Raw genomic sequence first — 26864 nt, 5'->3', positions numbered from 1 at the left:
CCTACTATACAATTGCTCATAGACAATCCCAAAGGGTTCTGTGAGTGTGGTAACCTTCTCCAGATAATCACCTTCTACACCTCTTCTCAACTCCTTTGGTTAAAGGGATCAGATTGCTTCTCCAATGAGTCTGGTCCCACATTTGGAATGTCCCTTTCATCACCTAATTACCTTTGCTATTAAGTGTTGGAAGTGGGATTCAAAACCAGGTTTTCCTTCAAGTAATTTCTCTTCCATTTTTCAGTGGGCTATATATCTTCAAATTTTTCCAGCATATCCCCTGATCTTTTTATCCTGGAATATCACTTCAGCCTGGGAACTCTCACCGCAAAAGTACTTTTTGCCTTTGGGGCCTCTGTCTCTGATTGTACTGCTCCTCCCAGATTCTCCACTTAAACTTCATTTAGCACTAGGCTGCATTTTTCTGAACTTTTCCATCATATCCCATCCAGGTACCTTCTTCTTGCCCTTCATTCCTTTCAACTTCCTTTTATATGTTCTTTTCCCCTTTAGAAGGTAAACTCTTTGAAGGTAGGACCTGTCTTTTTATTTGTTTGTATTCCCAGTACTTTGTGATTGGCAATTGTAAGTATTTAATAAATGCTTTCTGACTGACTGAACACCCTAGCCATTATAGCAGAATGCTCCTCTTGTATCTTATGTAGTTGTTGTGAGGAATAACACTTTGTAAACTACAAATGTATATTATTCTATTAGTATCTTTACTATTATCTTTGTTTTAGAGAGAAGGAAAGTCAGTCACAGAGAAAGCCTGGATTAGAATGTGGGCTTGGTTGGGTTCTCTCACCAGCACCCCAGATTTCAGCTTAGGCAAGCAGGCCTCTCCTCTTCCTCAGAAGCTGAGACTTCAGTACTTCAGTGATATTAGAGCAATCTGTGAATTCAGAGATGCACTTGGATTACATATCTACTGCTGTTACTGTATTGCTTATTCCCCTGAGACCTGGTCCCTGGTTGCTCCTATAGTCAGCAAGGTTCATGTAGGCTTTCCTAGTAAACTGACTTACCCAAGCTGTTATCTCTGCTCTGCTTCTTCCCACAGATCCCCAAAAAGCCATATCTTCGGCCTATCTGAAAGTTTTCTAAGATCTATAATTCTGAAGCATTTGGATAAATATATTTTCTATTTTCTTGGACAACAGAAGATATCAGACCAAATTATCTGTTCTCAAATCCTTCCATACACTCCAAACCCTCCAGAATCTCCCTTCAGAGACCAGCATTGATTCAGGATAATGTGTTTAAATCCAGTGCTTTATGTCTCCCTACTCCCACTTAATCTAACAGTTCTTCTCCCCCACCCTCAATCATGCTATTGACTCAAGGGAAGCAGTTGATTGGATTTGGCTCATTCATTAATTTATTTAAAAAAACGTTTGTTTATTATCTACTATCTTTCACTACATTTTTGATTGAGGGAGATCCTAAGATAAATAAGAGAGTTCAATTCAACATACATTCATTGAGTCCCTATACTGGACAATTCCCTGTGCTAGACACTATTGGTAATATGAAAATAATAGGACTAGGTCCCTCCTCTTCAGGAGTTTACAATCTAAAAGAGAGATAGATAAGGTGAAAATTAATACAGTTGGAAGTATGATGTAGGTGATGTCTAAGAGAGGTACAAACTTCTGAGTGTGGGGAAGATGGAGGAAGGGAGAGATGAAATCTACAGAAAGGATAAGAAACAGTTTCTTGAAGAAAGATCACCTTGAAAGATATTAAAGAATTTTGACAGATAGAGATGGGAAGAAGAGGGAACCTCTCTCTGCTTCTGGCTGGTGTCTAAAGGGTCCAAGATTAATATGCAGAATGAGACATATTTTTAGTCATGGTCACTAGGGGTATTTGTTTTGCTTGACTGTGTTTATTTATTATAATAATTTAGTTGTACTTTCTTATTGTATGTTCTTATTGGGGAGGTAAGGGAAGAAAAAATAAATGCTTTCATGATAGAAAAAAAACTTCTGAAGGATAATGAATAAATCATGGTAGGTTATCCCTCAAAATAGTCTGGATACCTAACAGTGTAATATCTTAGATAAAGTATACAGCAATAATATAGGGTTATTATACAAAAAATTACACAAAATGTATAGTTACTATACAAAAAAACACACAAAAATCCACAATATTAAAAATATTCATTGTTAAATGGTTTTTAAAAAGCATTCTTTCCAACCAAGTGAAGTTGTCATTTTGTTCACTGCTCCTCATCATCTTTCATTTTCATTCTCTTAATAAGAATACAATTAAAATTCAGTGTTTTTACAAGCAAAATTTGATTTAAAAAAATCTCCATTTCTATAAGAACCCATATGATATATTTGCCTCTTAATACACTCACTCTTCCTGCTCTCAGCCATGATCACCAAGGCTAAGAGTGTCATTCTACTTTTTACACCTTCCTTAGCTACCCTTTTCTGACTTCTGTTCCCATTCAAGATTGTCTATTTTTACTTGATTTCACTTGTCTACAGAGTGTCCAAAAAGTCTTATTGCCTTCATATGCCTAAAGCTGCAACAAAGACTTTTGGGATGGACTTGATAAAAAAAGAAGTGGTATGATTCCATGGATAGAGTATTGGCCCTGGAGTGAGGAAGACTGACTGGCACATATAAACTTTATGAGCAAGGGCAAACTCTTTAATCTCTCAGTGCCCCAGCTGAATCCAAGTTATATTCCAATTTACAATTACTGAATTTCTACACCTGTAGCTTAGAGCTTTCTACACCTTATAAAACCATAGGTCTAGGTTTAAAAAAATGGTAGCAACCTATCAAGGACAAAGCAGACATAGGATAATTTGTTCTGTATCAGGGATCCTGCAAGAGATGATCTTGTCAGTGATCCATGAGATGAGGTGGATGCCAAGACTCATCTCATGCTTCTGTATCACCTTTCTGGTATTTTCTTTAGAACCTGAAAGAATGCCCTTTTTCCCAGAAGGCTGAGCTCCCAGTTATACTTTATGTTACCGTTAATGGCATAATCAAATTTGCTTCCTATTACACTCACTCATTCACCAGAAACTGACCTCCCTTTTACCCTGTAGCATTCCAGTTAAAGAGGAAGCAAAGAAAGCTACTGGCAGAACTACTTACCTAAGTAACCCCCAGACTCTTAGCCCAAAGAGATCAAATTGGAATTTGCAAAAGGGCAAAGGGGATGGGGGTCCAACTCTTTCAGACTTTCTGAGAATTATCAGAGATTCCTGAGGTTCCATTTTTATCCCCAAATCCTACCACAACCAAACCTCTGAATTCAAAAGAAGCTACCCACTTACAGAAGATCAGTTGCTCAACTGTTGCTTGGTAATGACTTTTGTGGTTCAGTTTAGCTTAGTGGAAGAGTAAGTTAAAGCCAGAGGCAATGTCTTCAAACTAGCAGAGGCAAAGGGGCTAAGACTAAGGCAGAGTGTATTTACATGCTGCACCCTACCTTCCTAGTCAAAAATGAATCCATGGAGGGTAGAGACTTAACAATTTTTCTGATTTTTGTATTTCTACTACCTTCTAGAGTACTTTGCATATAGTGAGCATTTAATAAATGTTGAATTGAGTTGAAAGTTAGAGAAAGGAAGCCAGAGACAAAGCACCTGGATCAGAATCAGTCTAAGAAATTAGATCCAGAACCAAGGACCCAAAAACAGAATTAGTCAGAAAACCTAAGCCATAGCAACTAAATCAGAGCTGGAAAGATTGTCAGAGTTAAAAAGAATAAACCAGAATGCTGATTAGAAAAATGACTCATTTTCCATCTACTTTTTACCCAAGCAATATAATGAACATAGAGCAGGCCTTTCGAAACCAAACTTACTCAGAGTCATATAGCTAGTGTCTGAGTCTAGATTTGAACTTGGACCTTACACTTTATTTACTGTGCCACCCAATGACCAGAGGAAACTGAAGGATAGAGAGGTTAGGGGATGTGTCCAGGGTCACACAGTGAGGAAATATCTCCAGTCTGATTTAAAAGTCTAAGTCCAGAGTTGCTAACTCTATTTCTGCCCTACATTAGGTATGTTGATTAGAAAACCAGGGGTGGAGCATTCTATTTCTGGGTTACAGCCTTCTTTATTGGGCTGTGCTTTGAAGAGTGCTAATACCATGGGACTGGAGATCTAGAACTATAAAGGCAAAGTGAGGTCAATGGCTTATTCAAAGTCACATAGGCAATAAAGAATCAGATTGAAGATTTGAACCAAGTCCAAGATTTAAACCAAGTAGATTGTAATCAGTTCAATTTCTACTCTGTCCCATTGTATACACTGTACTCTCTTCAATTTATCCTGAATGTTACCTCCCAAACTCCCTAAAGCACCTCTTTCATCATGTCATTGTCTTGCTTGAGAATGTCCCTTACATGTAGCTAGTTCCCCATTGACTACAGGAAAAAGCTCACGTTTGTCAACCTAGGATTCAAAACCCTCTCCAATCTGACTTTAATGAATCTTTCTAAGTTTATCTCTCACAGTGAAGGTGGTTAGAAAAAGGAAGAAAGGAGACAAGCATTCATTCATTCATCATTATTTATTTATTTATCTATCTATCTATTTATTTATTAAGTGCCTGCTGTATTTCATACTGTCTCAGTCAGTCAACCAATAAACAAGGCCATTCAAAACCCATCATGACCTAGCCCTCTTGTACCCTTCCAGTCTCCTTATACCTTATTGTCCTGCTCCTACTCTTCAATTCAATGACACTAGCCTCATGGTTTTTTGACAAACTCCATCTCTTTTGGGGGCATTTTCTATAGCTATCCCTCATGCCTAGAATGCTCTCTTTATTTCCTCTATTTCCCTCCCTGACTTCTTCTTAAGTCTCAACTAAAATCCTATCTTTCATAGGAAAACTCACCCAATACCTTTTAATACTAGTGCCTGTCCTCTGACCGACTATGCTAATTTCTTTATTATTTCTTTTGATCTTCACAAAACCCCCAAAAGACAGGTGCCATTATCATCCCCATTTTAAGAACTGAATAAACTGAGGCAGATAGAAGTTAAGTGATTTATCCAGGGTCACACAGTAAGTTTCTGAGATCAAATTTGAACTCAGGAAAATGAATCTTCTTGACTTCAGGTCTGGCTGAAAATGGTGAAATCAGCTATTCTTGACTTCAGGGTCCAGTGCTCTGTTAATTAACCAATAAATTAAAGATTTATTAAGCACTTAAAATGTACCAGTAATTGTGCTAAGTTCTATGAATACAAAAAGAGGCAAAAGAGAGCTCCTGCTCTCAAGGAGCTCACAATCTAATGAGGGAGACAGTAAGCAAACAAATATGTTGGGTAAACAAATATCATGAATAAAAGAGAAATAACTTACAGAGGGAAGGTACTAGAATTAAAACAGTTTGGGGAAGACTGCCTGATTTTATTTGGGACTTAAAAGAAGTCAGAGAGGTCAGTAGGCAGAGTTGAAGAATATTCTAGGCACAGGAGAAAATGTCTGGAGCCAAGAGATGGATTGTCCTCTTTGTGGAACAGCCAGGAGTTCAGTGTCATTGGATTGAAGGGTATAAGTCAGAGAATAAGATTTAATAAAACTGAAAGGGTAAGAAGAGGCTAAGTTAAGAACATCTTTGAATGCCCATTTTTATTGACTTGAGACAATGAATTTTGTGTTTGATCCTTGGGATGATAGGGTACTATTGGAATTTATTAATTGGGGGTGACATGATCAGATTTATAATTTAGGAAAATTACTTTGGTAATTTGAGGCTGAATGGAGGATAGATTGGAGTAGAAAGAGACTAGAGGCTGACAGAAATACCGGCAGGCTATTGTAGGAATCCAAGTTGGAGGTGATGAGGACCTGCACTAGAGTGGTAACATTGTGAGAGAAGAGAATGGGACATATTGGAGAGATGCTGCAAAGGTGAAATCAGTAGTCATAGGTAACAGATAGGATATGAGTGAGAGACAGTGAGGAATCTAGGATAACTCTGAAGTTTCAAGGTTGAAGGACTAGGAGGACAGTGTTGCCCTCTACAGTAATAGGAAAGGGGAGAAAGAGAGAAAAATAATGGGTTTTATTTTGGAAATGTTTAGTTCAAATTGTTTACTGGACATCCAGTTTGAGATATCTGAAAAACAATTGGTGATATAAGATTGGAAATGAGCAGAGAGTCTGGTGCAGGTCAGGTAGATTTGAGAATTATTAGCATAAAGATGATAATTAAATATATGAGAGTTGATGAGATCACCAATGAAGTTCTATGAAGAGAGAAGAGAATTTCCAGGATAGAACTCTTAGGGACACATATAACAGTTAATGGGCATGATCTTGATGAGGGTTCAGAAAAGAAGATTGAAAAGGAGTGAGTGGTCAGATAGGGAGGAAGAGAAACAGGATAGAGTCATATCCTGAAAACTTAGAAAGAAAAAAGTGTCAAGTAAGAGAGAATGATAAGCAGGATCAAAAACTTTGGAGAGGTCAAGGAGAATGAGGATTGAGAAAAGATCAGTTTCAGTGGAATGAACAGTTGGAACCTGGATTGTAAGGGCTTAAGAAAAAAGTGTGAAGAAAGAAAGTGGAGGCATCTGTTATAGGTCCTTTCAAGGAATTTAGCCATAAAGGGGAGAAGAGATACAGGACAACAGTGGGGAGGGTTTTTTCAGAATGGGAAATTCATGAGCATGTTTGTAGACTGTAGGAAATGAACTTAGGGTTAGCCTTGGTAAGGAATAAAGCTACTTCATCATATGAGACAGCAGTGAAGAAGGAAATAGTGGAAGAAAACATCTGAATGATAGGAGATGGGGAAGAGGGATCTCACGTAAATACCCTCATTTTTTTTCTATAAAATGTGAAGCAATGATTTCAGCTGGGTGGGGGGAGGGGAGCCAAGGGAAGTTTGCAAAGGGATGAAAAGGTTTGGAAGAGCCTCTGTAGAGAATGGAATAGGGAGTTGACAAAAGAGGTTTGGCAGAATTTCCAAGAAGCAACAAGGATCTAGTTCAGGTTATATAACACAAATTTATAATGGACCAAGGCAGGATGAATGCATGATTTTCCCCACTATTGTTTAGTAGGATGGGGATAGAAGCAAAGATGGTGATTAATGGGATTGATCCAAGCCTGAGGCTTGGCAGCACATAATCCGTGATATGATAAGAAGGCTAGTGATACAAGAGAGGACATTTTGAGTTGAACTGGTTCATCCAGAGATCAAGATGAGCAAAAGAAGAGTAGGATCTAGTAGTTAGCCAGGGAGAGAAATCAAAGGTCAAAGGGATTAGAGGTCATAGATAAATAGGCTATATTCACAGTACTGTCTAGATATTGGGCTACTATGTAAATTTTATAGAATGTGTTTTCTCTATCATTGTTTTTCTCATAAAATCATATTCTAATTAGAATTGTTTATCAATTACTCATGTAAGTTTTGTTTCTCCAAATGGATTGTGTACTCTCAGAGGCCACAAAATGAAGTCTTAAATCTATTTTTTCCCTCATCCCTACCAAAGTTTTCTTTTAGTTTTGTTTTTTTTTAACAAGGCAGTGGGGTTAAGTGATTTGTCCAAGTTCATACAGCTAGATAATTATTATGTGTCTGAGATCATATTTGAACTCAGGTCCTTCTGACTCAGGGCCTGTGCTCTATCCACTGCACCACCTAGCTGCCTCCCCTACCAAAGTTTTTATGCAAACAGTAAGCACTCAATATAACACTTTTAAGTATGTGAATGAGGAACCATCAAATTATTCTTAAAAACATTTATACGAGCTCTCTAGCTTATTTGAAAACAACTGACACTTTTCTGTGTGATATCATAGCCAAAACAACTAAAGTAATCTTGGGTTGCATTAAGAGTGGAATTGGAGGGGAGCCTAGGTGGCCCAGTGGATAAGAGCACCGACCCTGGAGTCAGGAGTACCTGAGTTCAAATCTGACCTCAGACACTTAATAATTACTTAGCTGTGTGGCCTTGGGCAAGCCACTTAACCCCATTGCCTTGCAAAAAAAAAACCAACCTAAAAAAAAGTGGAATTGGGACCAGGACTAAGCAAGTGACAGTCTAACTGTTTGATATCCTGGCCAGATCACATCTGGGGGATTCTGTTCACTTCTGAGAAATACATTCTAGAAAGGACATTGGTTAAGTTAGAGAGCATCAATGGGAGGGAAACCAAGGTGAGAAAAGGCCTTGAGATTTTGCTATATGAGGATGAATTTCCAGAATGTTGACACTGGAAGAGAGTAGATGGAGGAGGGACATCATAGAATTTTTGATGAACTGTCATTTTATCTTCTTGGCTCCTGAAGGAAGACTTAGAGTAATAGGTGGAAGCTATAAAGAAGTAGATTTCAATTCATTGTAAGGGAAAACTTCCTATCAGAGCAATCTCAGGGATGCTCTGGGAAGCAATAGGTTCCTACTCACTAGCAGACTTTAAGTTAGATCTAAATGACCATTTGTCAGGCATCCTGTGGTAGAGTTCCTTGTGCAGGTAGGATTGGATTTGTTGGCCCTTGAGGTCTCTTCCAGCTCAGAGATTTTGTTATTCCACCTTAAGCTTGGAATTCTCTTTATACATAGCAGAAATTCTGTCTTTCTAAAGCACATTATAGAGGGAAAAATATGTATCATTAGAAAAGGTAGAAATATTGATGTCTAGAAACCAATTTTAACCCAAATGTTTGACTTGAAACAGGATAAAAATCTAGGGTCTCAGGCAAAAACACAAAATACTAAACAGGCTCCCTGCTGTGAGGTAGATCATAGCAGATGTCAAAGATAAATGTTTGAAACCCAAAGTAAAGGGAAACAAGGAAATGAATGATCTTGGTAGTGGAAACTGAAATCAAGGCAATGGTAATTATCGTTGTAATTGATATGTCTCTAGGATGGCTTATCTGAATGTAGCTGCTGCTGGGGTCTTTTCCTCTAATACAGGTTCCTCATTTGTCAGACAATCAACAAGCATTTATTAATCACCTATATGCCAGACATTGTGCTGAAATCAGAGATGCAAAGGTGGGAAAAAGGCCCGAGAGTCTTCATAATAAAGGAAACAACATGTCATAGGCAGAGAGGAGAAACAAAACAGAAAGAAAGTGATCTCAACAGAGAAATGGAAAAGGTCTTCTGTAAAAGGTAACATTTAAAAAATATTTTATTTGTTTTACAATTATATACAATAGTTGTTACCTATCATTTTATGTAAAGTTTTGAATTTTAAAGTTTTCCCCCTACCCTCCTTCCTTTCCCCACCCCCCACAGAAGGCAGTCTGATAATCTTTACATTGTTTCCATGCTGTACATTGATCAAAATGGAATGTGTTGAGAGAGAAATCATATACTTAAGGAAAAAATAAAATATTAGAGATAGCAAAATTATGTAGTACATAAGATGTTTTTTTTTAAATGAAGGTAATAGACTTTGGTCTTTGTTTAAACTCCACAATTCTTTTTCTAGATACAGATGGTATTCTCCATCAAAGATACCCTAAAATTGTCCCTGATTATTGCATTGATCGAATGAGCAAGCCCATTAAGGTTGATCATCACCCCCCATGTTCCTGTTAATAGTGTACAATGTTCCTCTGGTTCTGCTCTTCTTGCTCAACATCAGTTCATACAAATCTTTCCAGGCTTCTCTGAAATCCCATCCTTCTTGGTTTCTAATAAAACAATAGTGTTCCATAACATACATACACCACAATTTTTGAACCAATTCTTGAAGAAAGTCAGGCAGATGTGAAAATGGAGAACAATTCAGGCATAAAAGATACTGCAGAATAGCAAGAATAAAGGGATGGGAGGACTGCAACTAGTCCTTTCCCCCAAACCCTTTAGTTTGAGTAAGATATCACTTAGTCAAAACAAATGCTTGGAGAAGGGACCTCTGCCAGAGTGGTTCTCACATTCAAGACTAAATAGTTTTGAAGGTTTATATCCATCTTTGCAATTAATGTTTACTCATTTGAGTGTGGGGGGGGTGTCTCTTTTTTCTTTCTTTAATTTTATACTGGAATATCATTAAATACCCATTTGTTAGAAGGAAGTCAGTCTTAATATACTCTGGGTAGGAATACTTTGTCTTATGTCCCTTCGTGTTTCCTAGCTAGGGTTATAACCCAAAGGTTTGGGGATAATCCCTAGTCTATAGGCACTTCTCTTCAGCATTAGCTAGGTCCCAGATGTCTATTAAGAGGAAATGAAGTCCTACAGCTAGTATTATCAATGTATTGTATAAGATGTTGGCATATTAGGGTCACAGAAATAGAGTTGGAAGGGACCTCAGATTCCAGAAATATTTTCATTTTTCAGATGAAGTAGCTATAGTACTAGAAGATTAAGTGACTTGCCCAAGGTGTCAGAGTAGTCATTATTAGTGAGGCAGGAGTCCTTTGACTCCAGAGACAATGTACTGGCTTTGCAAACTAGACCACCCAGTAGGTCAGTCAAAAAGCATTTATTAAACATCTTCCATGCATTAGATACTGTGCTGAGTATACAACAAAAGATAAGACAGGCCCTGTCCTCTTGGAGTTTGCAACTAGGAAATAATCAACAGAAGAAGGATTAGATTAAGAGGGCCTGGCAGAAATTTCTAGTAGAAGGTGGGATTTTAATTGGAATTTAAAGAAGCCTGAGAAGCCAAGTGGCAAAGATGAAAAAGAAGAGCATTCCAGGCATGGGTGACAGTCAGAGAAAATACCTGATACCAGAGATGGAGTTTCCTATTTCAGGAACAACAAAGCCAATGACACTGGATTAAAGAAGACATGTGATTTAGTCCAAATTTTCTTCCCAGTCTCCTCTTCTACCTCATATAATACCTATGGTATCTATCAAATTAGTCATGTTGTTCAGTCATGTCTGACTCCTCATGACTCAGTCGGGGTTTTCTTGGCAAAGATGCTAGAGTGGTTTGCTATTTCCTTCTCCAGCTTATTTTATGGATGGGGAAACTGAGGCAAATAAGAGTAAGTGACTTGTCCAGGGTCACACAACTAGTAAGTATCTGAAGCTGATTTTGAACTCAGGAAGATGAGTCTTCCTGAGTCCTGAGATCTGCTCTATCCACTGTACCATCATGCTGCCTTAAATGAGCCAGAGGATCATGAATTTAGATCTGGAAGAGACTTTGAGTATTAATCTAATCCTCTCATTGAACACATGAGGAAACAAAGGGTCAATGAATTTTTAACTTGTCCAAGGTCACAGAGGTCTTATGTAGCAGAGTTAGAATTTGAACTCATGTTCTTTGACTCCAAACTCATTGCTCTTTCTGAATTGATATATTAGTGGGAAGACTTGTTCAACTGATACAGTGTTCTGCATACTGAAGGTACTAAATACCCATTTGTTAGAAGAAAATTAGTCTTAATATACTATGGGTGGGAATACCATGTCTTATGTCCTTTCATATTTCCTAGGTAGGATTATAACCCAAAGGATTGGGGGTAATCCCCCAAAGTTTACAGGCACTTCCCATCATAAGAATAAAATTGCTTCTTGATTTGCACTGATTGTTAGTCTTCTTTCCTTACATGGCAATATATGTCTATTTTAACAATGACCAATTTAGGGACAGTGACTGAATTGAAAAGGGTGAAATTTCAGGTGGGTGGCTGCCTGATGGTGGGAAGGGGAAGGTCAGGATATTTCAGGATAGGAGGAACGTTCCACCAAGTCAATTCTCATGGATCTGTTTGTGGCACAATACAATTCCATTAGATTCAGTGAATATTCTTAAATACCTACTATGAACAAAATATTGTGATAGGTAATGGGGATACAGAGACAAAAATGAAAAAAGTTTTCCCTCAAGTTACTTATGTTCTACAATTATTGTTGATCATTTTTTATTAAAATAAAAGAAAGAGATTCTGTTATACTACCTTCATGGATTTCAAATTTATGGAAGCCTTTTGGCAATATAGATTAGTCTACCTTTCTATCCTAAACCTAATCAGAATAGAGGTTATATCACTTTAGGATTGTCTGCCTTCTAGTTAGGTCTTAGAAGCAGCTAGTGTATTCAAAAGTTTATAGGATTTAGGAGTCAGGAGACTTGTAATTTAACTATGACTTCACCTCTTCAGGTCTCAGTTTCTTCATCAGCAAATAAAAGAACTGGATTAGAAAATCTCTAAGATATGGGGCAGCTAGGTGGCACAGTGGATAGAGCACCAGTCCAGGAGTCAGGAGTACCTGAGTTCAAATCCAACCTCAGATACTTAATAATTACCTAGCTGTGTGGCCTTGGGCAAGCCACTTAACCCCATTTGTCTTGCAAAAACCTAAAACAAAAAAAAGAAAAGAAAATCTCGAAGATCCCTTCTACTTCTAAATGTTAAGATTCTCTTCTAATTAACATAACAGGAACATAGGCCATAGATTTAGCACCTTACAAAATATTACTGGTCAACTAGTCCTATCACTTCCTTTTATAAATGAGTATATCACTGTACAAAAATATTCACAGTAGCTCTTACTTGTGGAAAGAATTGGAAATTGAGTGAATGTCCATCAAATGGGGAATGGCTGAACAAATTGAGGTATATGTACATTATGGAATACTATTCATCTATTAGAAACCAGGAGGGATAGGAATTCAGAGATGCCTGGAAGGACTTGCATGAACTGATGCTGATTGAGATAAGCAGAACCAGAAGAACATTTGTACACCTCAATAGCAACATAGGGTTGATGATCCACCTTAATGGACTTGCTCATTTCATCAGTGTAATAATCAGAGATAATTTTGGGGTATCTGCAATGGAGAATACCATCTGTATCCAAAGAAAGAATTGTGGAATTTAAACAAAGACCAAAGATTATTAACTTCAATTAAAAAAAAGTTGTCCTGTGTACTATGCAATTTTGCTATCTTTTATATTTAATTTTTTCTCAAGGATATGATTTTTCTCTCAATACATTCAATTTTGATCAATGTGTAGTTAGGGAAACAATGTAAAGATTATCAGACTACCTTCTGGGGGGGGGGAGAGGGAAGGGAGGTTGAGGGAAAAGTTGTAAAGTTCAAAACATTACCAAAAAAACCAATAAGTAGAAACTACTATTGTATATAATTGGAAAACAAATAAAATATTTATATTTTAAAAAATAAATGAGTGTATCACCCAACATTCCACAAGACTTCTCTAGCCATTCTTTGTAGCAGGTGTAAATCTTAACCTGATATCACTGATTTTTCATTATCAACAGAAAGAGCCTGTTTCTATGAGTTAGGAGTCCTGGATTCAATTTTTGCCATTAATTTCACTGAGATTGTGGCCTCTGGAAGTTTTAATTTCTTCTTAGTGAAAAGAGAGTAAGGATCTTTGTACTTTAGAAGAATAATAAGAAGATCAGGTGATACTGAGAAATAGTACAGTTTCTGACACATTTAAAAGCACTATACTTACTCATAGGTAACATACCAACACTGTTAGCTATTTCTTTTCTTTTTTAATTGATGAACTTAATAAAGGTACATTTTAATAGATAAAACATATGATAAAAAGACAAAATATAGTAGACAAAAAAGACTGTCAAAAGAATTATGCCTGAAAAACTATGTACAATTTGATTATTTTTTAAAGTGTACATCAAATTTAAGATGGTACTAACAAAACTCCTCAACTTTTTGAGAAGGTTGTCCAAAATGATTCCTCTGCATAAGTGTCTCTAGCTTGCAAATTCTGTGGTGGCCTGGCAGACATATTTATCTGTAACTTCCTGCTTTCTCCCTTTAACATTCACCTCTCAAACCTTCTATCCTTTCCCAGTTTCCCCCCTTTTCTCAACGGTCACCAACATATTCAGGTCTCCCTCTCTCTTCTGAACAATAAGTCATGTAGGAAAGGAAAGAACCACATACCTCTATTTCTTTAGGTACCTGAAGCCTTATATTTATCAGGAAAATCTGAATATCTTTTCTGCATTGGGCCAGGAATATGTTTATTTTCCCAATTAGGCTGTAAACTGAAGTAGGGTTAATATGTTCTGATATTATCCAAAGAACCAAGTACTGGGGACAATGAAACAACTATTTTTTTGGTGTAACAATGAAAGCTCCCTGATATTTCCACCCCCTCTAACCTCAAAGCAAAACTAAACTTGAAAAAAAAGTTCATTGGCATTCTCAACCAAATTGCCCTGGTCTAGGTTGAGTTGTTCCCTTGAGTTTTTGAAGAACACAGACTCCATAGAAAGCTGAGGTCAAATTCATTAGGAATGAAATATCTCTTAATCTCCTAAGCCTTCACTTTTAATTTTTAAGAAGGAAAGAAATCTCACAAATCTCTTAATTAGGGAGTCCAATCACTCCAATAAATGATTATCCCCCACATAAATCAAAAATGGGAAAATTAGAAAATTTTCAATAAAAGTTAGCAACACAAGTCTTCTGAAACTTTCAGCTTCCTTTAATAGTCAGATTTCCTATTCCCCGCCCCCCCACCATGAAAAATGAACAAACATTCAAGAAACCTTTCTTCCAACTTTTATATACTACCTCCTCTCTGGTTGAAACCTTTAGGGATCATCAAGGTGTTAGCAGAAGTCATGGCATTGGGAAAAGTCAAGTAAGGATGTTCCTTAGGATTTTGGAGAAATACTTTAGCAAGTTTCTCCTTATCTCCCACTACATCTGCAAGTAAACCTTTGACTTTAAACAAATCAATTGTTTCTTCTTTAACTTTGTTACCTCTCTATGGGGCAGCTAGGTGGCACAGTGAATAGAGCACCGGCCTGGGAGTTAGGAGTACCTGGGTTCACATCTGGCCTTGGGCAAGCCACTTAACCCCATTGCCTTGAAAAATCTAAAAACAAAATTAAAAAAAAAAAAACTTTGTTACCTCTCCATCCTTTCCTTCACTTTAAATGTCTTCCTTTCCGGTCTCTATCCTATCCAAATCCTCCCACATCTTCCAGGGTTTCATCTCTTCCTGTACTTTGTCTGATCTCCCATATTCTCAAATTCTCATTGATCTCTGTCTCTGTCTTTTGGTGTGTGAATGTCTATCTCTGTCTCAGTCCTATGAACAATGATGGTACCTATTATCTGACTTCTCATTTGCACTTATATGAGGTGGTAGATTTAGAGCAAGATATCTTGGAGATCATTTGGTCCAGGAATTCCTAACCCAAGTACACAAACTTGTTTTTTTATTTATATTTGAGCACATATGATTCCAATATGTTTCACTTCAAAATCCTTTTAAAAAAAAATGTATGCATTTAAAAAATCACTGTTAGGAAGTCTATTGACTTCACCAGACCACCAAAGGGGTTTATTTCACACACACACACACACACACACACACACACACAGATCTTAGAAATCAATTATCTAAGCCAACTGACTTTTATACATGGGAAATCCTACAAAATAGTGTCAGAGTCAAACTTTTTGACACATTTAAAAACACTATACTTACTCATAGGTAACATACCAACACCGTTAGTGTATTTCTTTCCTTTTTTTAATTGATGAACTTAATAAATGTACATTTTAATAGATAAAACATATGATAAAAAGACAAAATATAGTAGGAAATTCCAGAGTCTTTGCTCAATTCTACTATACCATGCTATCTCAATATCCTTTCCTCTATTGTTATCTTTTAAAAATAAATTAAATTTCTTTGTTACATTTTTAAGTTCTGAACTATCTCCTTCTCTCCCCATCCAATACTAGAGAAGGCCACAGTTTAACACAGATTTATAAATACATGTAAAATCAAACTATGGATATTTCTAATTATCAGTTCCGTCTCTGGAGGTAGATAGTATCTTTCTTCATAGTTCCTTTATAATTGATTTACAGGTTTACAATTCTCAGAGTAACCTAGTTGCTTACAATTATTCTTCAAACAACACTGTCCTACTGGGTACAATGTTCTTTTGGTTCTGCTCACTTCACTTTTCATTATTTCATGCAAGTCTTTTCATGTTTTTCCAGAATCAACCAGTTCGTTATTTCTTACAGCTTAGTAGTATTCCATCACAATCATATGCCAGGACTTATTTAGCCATCCCCCAATCAACAGTTATCCCTTCAATTTCCATAGTTATTTAAGTATGCATTGCTTACTGACCTAGACTGCAAAGGCCTTCAAAGGCAAGAACAAGTCTTTATTTCTTTGTATCCCTTGAAGCACCTAGAATTTGGTAGGTACCTAACAAATATCTGTTACATTATTAAATTGCTATTTCCATATATATTCTTCTCTTATATAAATAGTAGTTATCAGGATATTCAGCTTTCTCCTATGGATTAAAAAAAGACTTCTGATATATTAATTTTTAAATTTTATGTTTCATCAGTTTTACAATACAAAATGAAACACACATCGAAACACTGCAGTTTCTTGATAACAAACATGATTCTAGAATGATTTTTTTCATGACTGCTTTTGATTTATAGAGAGGGCTTCTAGTTCTACTTTCCTCACTTTATATTATTTTTGTATAGTTTTTTTTACATTTCCTCACATTTATGTTTAAGTCATTCTTGATAGTAAGTACTTTTCCATAGCATTGACATGCCTTTGCTTGGTTTAGAAAGTCCCCTACAATCTGATATTGACCTACTTTTCAAACCATGTCAAGTCACTTTCCTTCATAGACTAGTCAAACTAGACCACTCAATTTTTATCCCTTTCCCATCACCTGCTGTATTACCCATCCTTTAAAAATCAAATTAAAGGCCATTTCTTCCAGAATTCTATGGGATCTTCCTTCTGGGATCTCATGGGTTACTTTTGTTTTTACATTTCTGATTCATGCATAATACAATATTGTACATTATAGTTATCTCTTTTATTGTTTTATTACCTTAATAGATTGTAAACTCAATGAGAGCATAGATCAGTTTACCTCAACTCTTTAAACACATAATAATTTTTCTGTTGAATAAAATGGATGAGTGAGTGAATGATTCTCCCAACATTCTCCCAACCTTTGGTCATTCTGGTCCTACTATTTATCATTTTCTAAACCTTGGGTAAATCACTGTCCCTTCCTTGGCCTGGGTTTCCTTTATCTGTCAAATGAAAGTGTTGGATTAAATTAAGGTCTTAATTTGGATCCTTGAACTTGTTTTAAAAGGATTTTTTTAATAACTACATTTCAGTATAATTGATTTCCTTTGTAATCTCAGATATTAAATTTTCTGTATTTAAAAACTTTCTGAGAAGGCTTATTAGATTTTTTTTATAGTTGTTTCTGTAAATCCTATAGTGTTTTTAGATCCTCTCTAGTTTACTGATATCACAAAAAGTAAAGTTATAGATCTCCATATAGTTTTTCAAGAAAAGAGATAAATAAGGCAAATTATTTTAGAAAGCAAAAATAGTGAGGAGGGGATAAAGAGCCTCTGGAGCATCTTAGAAAGAAGCTTAGACTCTCCTTTGCTGCCCAAAAAAGATAAAAGATACTCAATTCTAGGTCATAGGCAGTAAGGTCCTTCAAATTCACTAAAATTTAAGGTTGGGATAGGGTCGTGGGTGGGGTGGAATCCGGATGCTTGGCTGTTCTGCATTATTCCCAGGTTAAATTACTCCTTCCTCTGAATCTATTTTTGGGGTGTTAGTGTGCAGTAAGAGGTTGATGGTGGTGGTGAAGATGATGATAACAGTAATAACAAGGGAAACCCTTTATTATTAATAACAATAATGAGACAATGACCAAGTTTTCAACCGAGGGAGAGATTTCCTGGAATTTTTTTTTTTTAAAAAAGGAGATAATCTCTCTTCCTTGGGCCATCTGAGCATTGCTCTTTGAAAAATCAAAGTAACCAAGCAGTCTACAACCCCTGAACCTGCCAAACCAGACAGCTCTATTTCGGGAAGGGATAGGAAGGAGAGGTTTAAAAAAAAAAGAAAAGAAAAGAAAGAAAAGCAAACTCAAAATAAAAATGGATGCTGTGATCAGTCCTGAAAATAAAAGTCTAGAGACTTACAGATCTGCTGACGCCAGTCACAAAAATCAGTAGCAGTAATAGTTCAAGTCTGGGGCAAACCCCCACCCACCCCCATAGAAAAAAAAGACAATTTTTGCTTCTCCTTTAATCCAGGCCTGGATTTCCTTCTTGCCCTGGTGACTCCCGTGTGAGCCAGGAATTCCTCTCCCACGTGGGGTGGACTCCAAGGTACTCAATTAGGCAGCCAATGAAAAGTCAGTTCTCCAGTAGCAAATGACCCTGACACTTCTTGTAACATAAACAGTTGAAACGTTTCCAATTAGAACTGGAGACAGAGACGTTTGAACTTTTTTTTTTTAAATAATTGTCAAGCGCCTTGGATTGTGTGTGTGTTTTCTTTTTCCTTTCTCAAACACCAAGGTTAAAAATGTATTTTTTTTTTGCTCAACTTGCCTTGTGGCATAGGGTAGAGGTAGGTTGGTGAAGTTTAAAAAGAGATCCTGACCTCTTCTCTCTTATATCCCTAGATTTTCCTCAATCTCTTTTCTGCATAGAACATGGCTTGTCTCCAAAGACAGGAATCCCAGGACTGCAGGGGTTGTTCAGAGCGACCGATTGAGGTAGTAATCTGAGGTGGGAGTTTGGAAACCTCCGTATCTAACATTTTTGACCCTTCTCAGGTGGTTTTTACCTAACAGCAACAAGATGAAGCTGGTTTCAGAAAAACAAGGGCTAGCCCTGTATGGGCCACATCAAGAACCAGAGACTAGAGCGCCAAGCCGGTTTTCCTTTAGGCTAGAATTCTCCACCTACCTGGGCAGCCCAGACCAGTCCCAGCACTGCTTGGTGGTATTCTTTATCTACAGTCTTTCTTCCCACGCCCATCCAAAAGCCAAACGGGGACACTGCATTTAGAAGGAATTATATTTAATAGATAAATAATACATTATATTTAATACAGTAATAATAAAATATTACTTCTTTCCCCCTCCCTTCCCCTTCTTTTCGTCCCAAATAGAGATCTAGTGTAGAATCCCTTCACCCCCTTTTAAACCAGTTCTTCCCTTTGATAACCATCTTCAAAGAGCACCTTTTCATTTAGCCCCTCCCCCATCACCATCTTTCTCGCCCTATCTTTACCAATTCATCTTACCCAAACCAACCCCTCCTTTCCAGACTCAACGACAACAACAACAAAAAAGAGTCAGGCTTCTTTTTTCATGGGTTGAATGAAGAAACTACCTGCTTCATGCGTGTTGAGATGAGGACGGCTGAGTTTGGGTTTTTTTTTGTATGTGTGTATTTTTTTTTACCTTTTATTATTTAAATTGATACGTTTCATTACTAGGGAGAAAAATAAAATATTCCTTTGATACACAAAATCAAATTGATATTTAGCCTCTGCTTACTTTTTTATGCATGGCTCCTTTATACCACATGGTAGTGACAGATTGTTTGAGCTGGAAGGAAAAGCCATTCAAAGCTAATTAAGCAGCCATTCCAAGCACTATTTGCAAGCGGGAGGCTCAGAAGCCCAGGCATTTGTCAGCGCTCCCCGCCCCGCGTGGTTTTGACTGACAAGCCCTGCTGGAGAAAGACAGTCCCCACCGACTGCACCAATTGGCGACTGGCAGCTACCTCTGTAACCTGTGATTGGTTATGGGGACCTCGACCGGGGGCGGAGTCGGTGGATCCCACGTGGGGCACCTGGCGAGGGAAGGGAGGGGTGAAAAGGGGAGGGTGAGCCCACCCGTGACGTAAGGGGGAGGGAAGAAAAGGGGGGAGGAGGAGAAGATAGAGAGAGGAGCCATTTTGTGTCTAATAGATGCTGTAGCCAGATGTTTGCATCTGCCGAACCGGGTTCTCCCCTTCTCTTTCAGCTCCGTACACTATTTTTGAATTTATGTAAATAAATAAATATATTTTAAGATGTGGCGTTGGCAGGGCTTGTAGTAGAGAGACAAGTGTTAACTCTTTAAGAAACTGAGGCACTCACGTGTAACCCTCCCGGGTTGGAAAAGAGATCGCATCCTACTCATTAAGATGCAAGCACCAATCTCCGCTCTTAATGAGAGGAAAATATAGATCCAGGCCGAGGAAACAAGCTCGCGACTGCGCTCGCGCGCGTCCTCTCCGGTTCTTCTTTCTCTCCAATTGTACTAGCTCGCCAACATGTTGGGGAAGATCCTTTTTGCTAGCTTCCCCGCCTGTCCGCCTGCCCGCCAGCCCTTTCCTCCTCTAGCCCGGAGCTGACATGGTTTATTGATGATTTACAGAAATGATAAAAGAAGCGGTGGTGGGGGTGGGGAGGAGAGGATTGGGGGAAAAGATTGAGAGAATAGTTATTGGCTTTCACCTGGCCACAATTGGTTGCTCAACCCTGATGGTTCTATGTTTGAGAATCCAGGTTTTTGTTCCTTTGTACAAGGAGGAAGAAGAAGGGTTTGTGTGTGGGAAGGGAAGAGAGTAGGGGGGAGGGTGTGAAACAGTGTGTCTTTTCTTTTTAATTACACACACACACACACACACACACACACACACACACACACACACACACCCCGTACACGGCCTTCTCTTTCTCCTCTCCAGATCCGGCCTGGAGTAACCCCCGAGATATAGTGATAAAGGACTATCGGTGATGGGTTTAGGGTTTCTCGTTCCACCTTCCCCCCCCTTCCCCCGCCCCCACTAATGGCAGCCACAAACTAGCCCGAGAGATGGTTGGTCTTCCCACTTAGAGCCCTTCTACTGTCCGGGTACACCCAGAAAATGCTCTAGGTTAGTTGAGCTCGAGCCTGCTCTGGGAGGTGCATTGTCAGACCCTCAGACTGGTATTTACCTAGAGCCTTCTAATCCTACGGCAGAGGAGTAAATTTAGTCCCCTCTCTAATAGGCTTAATAAAACGCTGCGAAAAGTGGATGGCTCCTCTGACTGGGTGGGTGGGGGAACCCTGTGCTATCCCACAGAGGCTACTGTAAGCACTACTTTGTAATGAGAATCCAGGGATATTCAAATGATGTTTGGTGAGTGTGTAAGTGCCTGGACTGCTCGGACTGGAAAGGAGATCAGAGTTCAGGGATATGTGAGTGAAACAGGTAGTCCGGGTGGAACCGGGTTGTTTCCATTTTTTGTTAACAGCCAACCAAAGTTCTTCAGACCTTCTCGCCATCCATCTCACATCAAAGCGGGTGTTTATTTTGCTTAGCGAAAAGACTGGAGCATAAAAGAGAAAATGGGGCAGGGGTGGGGGGGGTGGGGGTGATAGGTTGAGGAAAAGAATGGGCCGCTCCGCTATTTGGAACACATCTTTAAATGGGGGGGGGGGGAAGAGAAGCAACTTTGGGAACAACCATTTTATCCGCACTAAATCTTGTGAACTGAAAACATAAAAGTGACAAAGCGATTCTGTTTGTTTTATAGTATCTAATTGGACTGCTTTGCAGACCTAATGAGATTAGAGGGAGGAATCGTTCGCCGCCGCTGCAGAATAAACTGATACATTATTACAAGCCACAGGTTTTTTTAGAATTGTGGAGAGGATGTCTTTTTTCTTTTGTTATTTTTCTTCCTTCTCCCTCCCGCCAAATAATTATTTGCTAGTGGATCGTGGGAAAAAAAAGGGGAGGGGAGGGGGAAAACACCCCAGCAGCCCAGGACCATAATATATATCTATTTATTGTATGTCTTTCGGTTAATTCTTGATCTGAGGAGCGCTGTTTTTCACTCCCATGCGAAAGTCACCAGCGGGTAGGGGCTGATTGCTACTTTTCATGCATAGTTTTAGACACAAGAGGGCATTGTGACGTCTCCCCTGCAAACACCCATTCGCAGGCCGAGTTGGGCTGCCCCACGTGGGGGTTCCGCGCTCCCATTGGCCGAGGCCGGGCAAAGCTGCCACATTATTTTGTTACTTTTCAGTCCCTATTTGGAACTGCTCTCGCGGCAGTTCAGACCTCGTGCTTGTCCCCCTAGCCTCTGTCTGTGTGTGGTATCCGCAAGGTCCGGGGCACTTTTTTTTTTTTTGGTTCGAGTGTATGTACGTGTGTGTGTGTGTGTGTGTGTGTGTGTGAGTGTGTTTTGGGGGTGAGTGGAGGAAAGAGGAAAGGAGAGGGGCCGAGTGGAAAGCCACAGAGCTCTCTTGTCTTGCTGGGTCTTTCCTCTTGAGCGTCTCCCTTCTGCCCGTCCTCCGAGGCAGCAGCCAGAGGGCTTTCTGGTCTTCAGGATTTGCCTTTCTCCGGCTTGGAGGAGAGCGAATTTCTCCCCGGAGCGGACCCCGGCTTAGTTCCCCCCTGCGCCCGGTGGAGTTGGGATGCCAAGCAGTTGAATCGGATCTACTCAGAAGCGGCTCTTCTCCAGCCTCGGGAAGCGGACTGAAGCCCCAGCCACCGCGGAGGAGCAGCTGGGTTCTCCGAGGGGGGTGAGAGGGGGTGGTCAGAGGGCCCGGACTCGGCTCCCCCCCCCCCCCACCGCACTCTCACCGCCTCGGCGGGCCGCCCTGGTCCTGCCTGATCCATCCTCTCTGTTTCCTTCGGAGCCGGCCCGGAGCCCGGCTGCGGCTACGTTGGGGATCTCGGGAGCGCTCCGGTCGGTGGAGCTGTCTGGTCGGGGCTCCCTCCCAGCCCGGCGGCGGGGATCGGCGGAGGGGGCAGAGGAGGTCAGGAGCAGCAGCATCCACGGGTCTTGGGACCCCCGCGCCGGACACAGGACCCTCCCCCGGTGAATCCGCGGGGAGGACAAGGATGTCTACGGACCCCCCGAGTCTGATTCCCTCTTCGCACTCGAGGGAAACCGGCCGGCTGCTGGCGGCGGAGCCCTAGCCAGACAAAGACAAGGAAGACCCCCCGTTCCCACCCTCGGCAGGATCGGCCCCAGCGTCCCCGTTCGCTTTCTGGAAGGACTTTTTTTTTTCTTAATTTCTCCTTGGCTCTTTGTTTCTACTTCTGTCTGGTTCCTGAGCCTGAGATATTGTTCCGAGAGTGGGGTGGGGGGGCGCGGGGGAAACCTCTCCATTTCCCTGCCGCCCCCTGGTCCGGCTCTCCTCGCCCCCCCTCCCCCTCACCTCCCCGGGTTCAGGTCTCCGTGCTTCCACCTACTCTCGCAGAATCACGACCCCTCCCTGCGATGTATCCGCAAGGCAGACATCCGGTGAGTAATTGTAACTCGATTTATTTAATCATCTATCATTGGAGGGTAAATGGAGCTGTTTATCTTGCACCTCCATTTTGCTTGTTACCTTTATGGTTCGTCTGCGTGCGTTTGTGTGTGTGTATGTGTGTGTGTGTGAGTGTCTGTGTGTCTGTGTGCGCGCTCCAACACAAAGAGGAGGAAGGGGGGGCGGGGGAGGGAGGGCTGGCGGACGGGCGGACCGAGATGGTTAAAGCCTTCTAGTGCGCTCTGGAGCGCCTGGTGTAGAAAGATGAAGTGCTTCCACACATACACGCCTTTTGCCCCCCACCTCTGCGTCCAAACAAAACAGTGCTTTCTCCTTCCCCTTCCTTCCCGGGGCTGCTGCCGGGTGGAAGCCCCCTAAGGGAGGGGAGTGCTTGGGCTACCTCTTCTCCCGGCAGCTCAGAAACTTGCAGCCGAGGGGAGGATCTGGGCTGCAGGCTTGTGTAGACTGGAGCCGCCGCGCGGGTGGTGGGAGCTCCCAGGCCGAGTGATCGCGGGAGGCAGGGCTGGGGGGGCAGATGGGGGCGGTTTTGCCTGTGAGAATCCCCTCGCTGATGGCTGTTTCCCCCTGACTCTAGGCTCCCCATCAACCCGGGCAGCCGGGATTTAAATTTACAGTGGCCGAGTCCTGTGATCGAATTAAAGACGAATTCCAGTTCTTACAAGCTCAGTATCACAGGTAAGGTCCGAATTGGAGACTGGGAGCTAGGCAGGGTCCCTCAGCATACTCTTCCCCACTTATCTAGGGGTTCAGAAATCCCTTTGGAGGAGAGGAGACTTGGGGTTCAATCCTTCATTTCCCCTTTCTGAGAAGCCCCAGTTTAAACATTTGTCACAGGGGTCCCACACTCTACCCTCAACCCCATCCCCTCGTTCCCAGAAGAGTTTGGGTTAATTTTTAAAAGGGTTTCAAGGGTGAAGATTGCTCCTTCTCAGGTTTTGATTTTAGGATCCTAGAGCACCACTGACCTCCCCCACCCAAGTCTCAGAAAAAGTTGACCCTTCCGGGAATGTTTCAGTTTCTTTGGCAGGGAGGGTTGAGTGGAGGGGCAGGTTTCTCTCTGCCTTCTCCTTGTCCCCCCTGCCTAGGGGTGGGGAGGGAGGGCAAATGTCGTTGAGTTGCCAGCTGGTAATCTGATGGACAGTGCCCTGGGCAGGTAGAAAAGTGACTTCCATTTTGCACATTTACCGGGATCTTTCTACTCCTCATCCCCCACCCCTTAAAAGACTCTGGTTATGAGTAGGTTCTGAAAATTATCTGGTTTTGGTCTTTATAGTCTCAAAGTGGAGTACGACAAGCTGGCTAACGAGAAGACCGAAATGCAGCGCCATTATGTTATGGTAAGAGCTGCTTTACAGAATGACCTAGGAGCTGGGAATTAAGGAGTAGGGGGAGGGGGCAAGGGTGGAGAGTGGACAACGGAGATGAGATCGGACTGGAACCTGAACTTGGGGCCTAGGTAGGAACAGGGCCAAGGAAAACTTGATGTGCGTGAAGGGGGGGGTAGGCTTTTGAGTAAGACTTGACTCTTTGCCCCTCTTAGCCCTGTCACCCCAGGGTTCCTGGATTCAATCTAGGATGTTCTATATTAAAGAAGGATGCTGCTTTAATAAAGGAGATACTTTAGTTCCTTGTAGTTTGGGCTGAAATCAAAAGGAGAACTTGTCCCACACCCTGACCTCTCTCCATTGTTTATTACTTGTTTTTGTTTTTACTTTGACACTTCCCAGATGTTCTCCAGGGTTTGGTTGACCCAATCCTGTATTATATCCAGGGTCAGTCTGCCTTTGTGTTGGGTAAACTCCTAACTTTGGAATCTCTTCAGTAACTTTACTGCTGCTTAGCCTTTTGGTAAAACTAGGGGTCTGGCCTTCAGCTCTGGCCTGGTCTTAAAAGCCCTTATAAACTTTAGGCCTTTTCTGACCTTCTTCCCTCAGCCCCTTTTAAAGAGGAATGAGCAGCTTTTGTAAGAGCAATTCCCTCCCTTTCCCCCAGTCACAATAAAACTTGAAAAATCTTTTTTCACCAAATCTTCATTGGGGGCAGTGGGGGGGGGGTGCTCTTCTTTCTGTATCCCTGAGATTATCAGGGCAAATCTAGTCTGCAGTTTGTAAGTGAGCATACATAGAAGGCACTTAAAACTCTTCTCCCCCACACTGCTTTTCACATAAGAGGCCTTTGACACTGTGCTAAATAAATAATTCTTAGAGGAAAAGAAGTAGCTGTGTCCCAGTGTACATAGTATTCTCTGTTGAACTCAAACCTTGTATCAACAGGATATGTGGCACATGTACTGCTAGAAGGGAGGTTGATTGCTATTCTCAATAGATACACACACACACACACACATATATATGTATATGTATATGTATATGCACATATACATATATATATACATATATATATATATATATGTATATATATATGTTCCATTCCATTTGGTGGTAGTGGAAACACTTGTTCATTGTTGGCTTCTGGGGGCCCTGTAGGCTGGGCTATTAGTTTTGATTTAAAACTTCCTTGGCAAACCTATCATAAGAACAGTTTGGTCAGAAACCTTCCTCATCACAAGCAGCATTTGAAGAATGAATAGATTTCTCTGTGGTTTGTTCATCATTAATGGGAACACTTTTTGCCTTTTTTTTAAACAGTACTATGAAATGTCCTATGGTCTGAACATTGAAATGCACAAACAGGTAAGTAATTGTTCCCAATCTTTGAAAAGAATACGTTAAAAGAATTGCAGTGTCTGTGGAATTTCCTGAGTTAATCTCCAGTTTGGGTAGTGAGGTTAGCTATCTCCCCTGAACACCCTTACCCCCTTGTTGTCTAAGTGGACGTGAAACTCAAACTATTTCTTAAGTTGGTTACTTACTGTTGGGCACCCAGTTTTACTAAGCTGCTTAGTTGGATTTCTCTAATTTATTATTGAGAATACTTACCTAATTGTCAGAGGCATCTGATTTAACATTTAGGCCATACCTCACTGAGATATTGTATACCTGATGGAGGCATCCCTTAGATCTATCTACTTTACATCTTAAAAGTGAAGGGGTGGCTTGCAACTTTTTATCTGCTTTTATGTAAAAATTTTCTAAAGGAAGTGCTGGAGGGTTTGCTGTGGGGGGGGGTGATGTTCTACCTTGATAAGATAATGGAAGGGGGCCTAAAGGCCAGAGGCACAGGAGTGTAAAATTTACAGGTATGAAGCAAGTGAGATTAAGCCTAGTTATTTACCCTAACTACTTACTACTTCTAAAAACACTCCTCATTAAGAATTAAAGGAGAGACCCAATTGGAGTTAAGTTCCACTTTGGAATTCTAAAGTTAAACCAGTTTCCCTAGTTAGGGGTATGGTTTTAATGGATATGTAAACCATCCTATATTGTCACTGTTCTAACTACAATAGGCCTCAAACTGAACAAATACTAATATCCTTTATCTCACTGCATATCTGTAATCTGGCACTATCCCTGGGAGGGGTAAAGGGTGAGGCCCTTGGTATATTTATATTTGTAGGAGAGAGGCTGACTGTAATTTGGCCTCTGAAATGATTTGCATTGACTGAGCCCATACTGATAATGAAGGTTGGTTGTTCTCTTTCACAATTGGTGTTCCAAAGCTGTTGGCTAATACTGACTTTTGGCATCTCTGCTCAAGTGGACTTTCTACAAGAAATTTAACTTGGCTTAAAGGTTTAGTTTTTTTTCTGGTTATAGAGTGTCCCAGGTAAAAGGATTACAGGGAGTTTTAGAATGTCAGGTCTGGGAAAGG

General features: G+C 40.3%; 1 protein-coding gene across 7 annotated transcripts in view; it reads left to right on the top strand.

The window, feature by feature from the left end:
- The first annotated feature begins 21831 nt into the window (after nucleotides 1-21831).
- Nucleotides 21832-26864, top strand: part of TLE3 (TLE family member 3, transcriptional corepressor) — a 57244-nt gene continuing 52211 nt past the window's right edge. For all 7 annotated transcript variants that reach the window (XM_074234521.1, XM_074234519.1, XM_074234520.1 and 4 more), the window contains exons 1-4: nucleotides 21832-23065; nucleotides 23668-23768; nucleotides 24367-24430; nucleotides 25742-25786. In XM_074234521.1, the coding sequence (XP_074090622.1) occupies nucleotides 23042-23065; nucleotides 23668-23768; nucleotides 24367-24430; nucleotides 25742-25786 (234 nt within the window). In that variant the 5' untranslated portion in view covers nucleotides 21832-23041. The remainder of the gene's footprint in view (nucleotides 23066-23667; nucleotides 23769-24366; nucleotides 24431-25741; nucleotides 25787-26864) is intronic.

This window comes from Macrotis lagotis, chromosome 4 (assembly GCF_037893015.1).
Source record: "Macrotis lagotis isolate mMagLag1 chromosome 4, bilby.v1.9.chrom.fasta, whole genome shotgun sequence".
Classification (NCBI taxonomy): domain Eukaryota; kingdom Metazoa; phylum Chordata; class Mammalia; order Peramelemorphia; family Peramelidae; genus Macrotis; species Macrotis lagotis.
The sequence above is the reverse complement of the archived record's forward strand: the minus strand, read 5'-3'. Positions and strand labels throughout refer to the sequence as shown.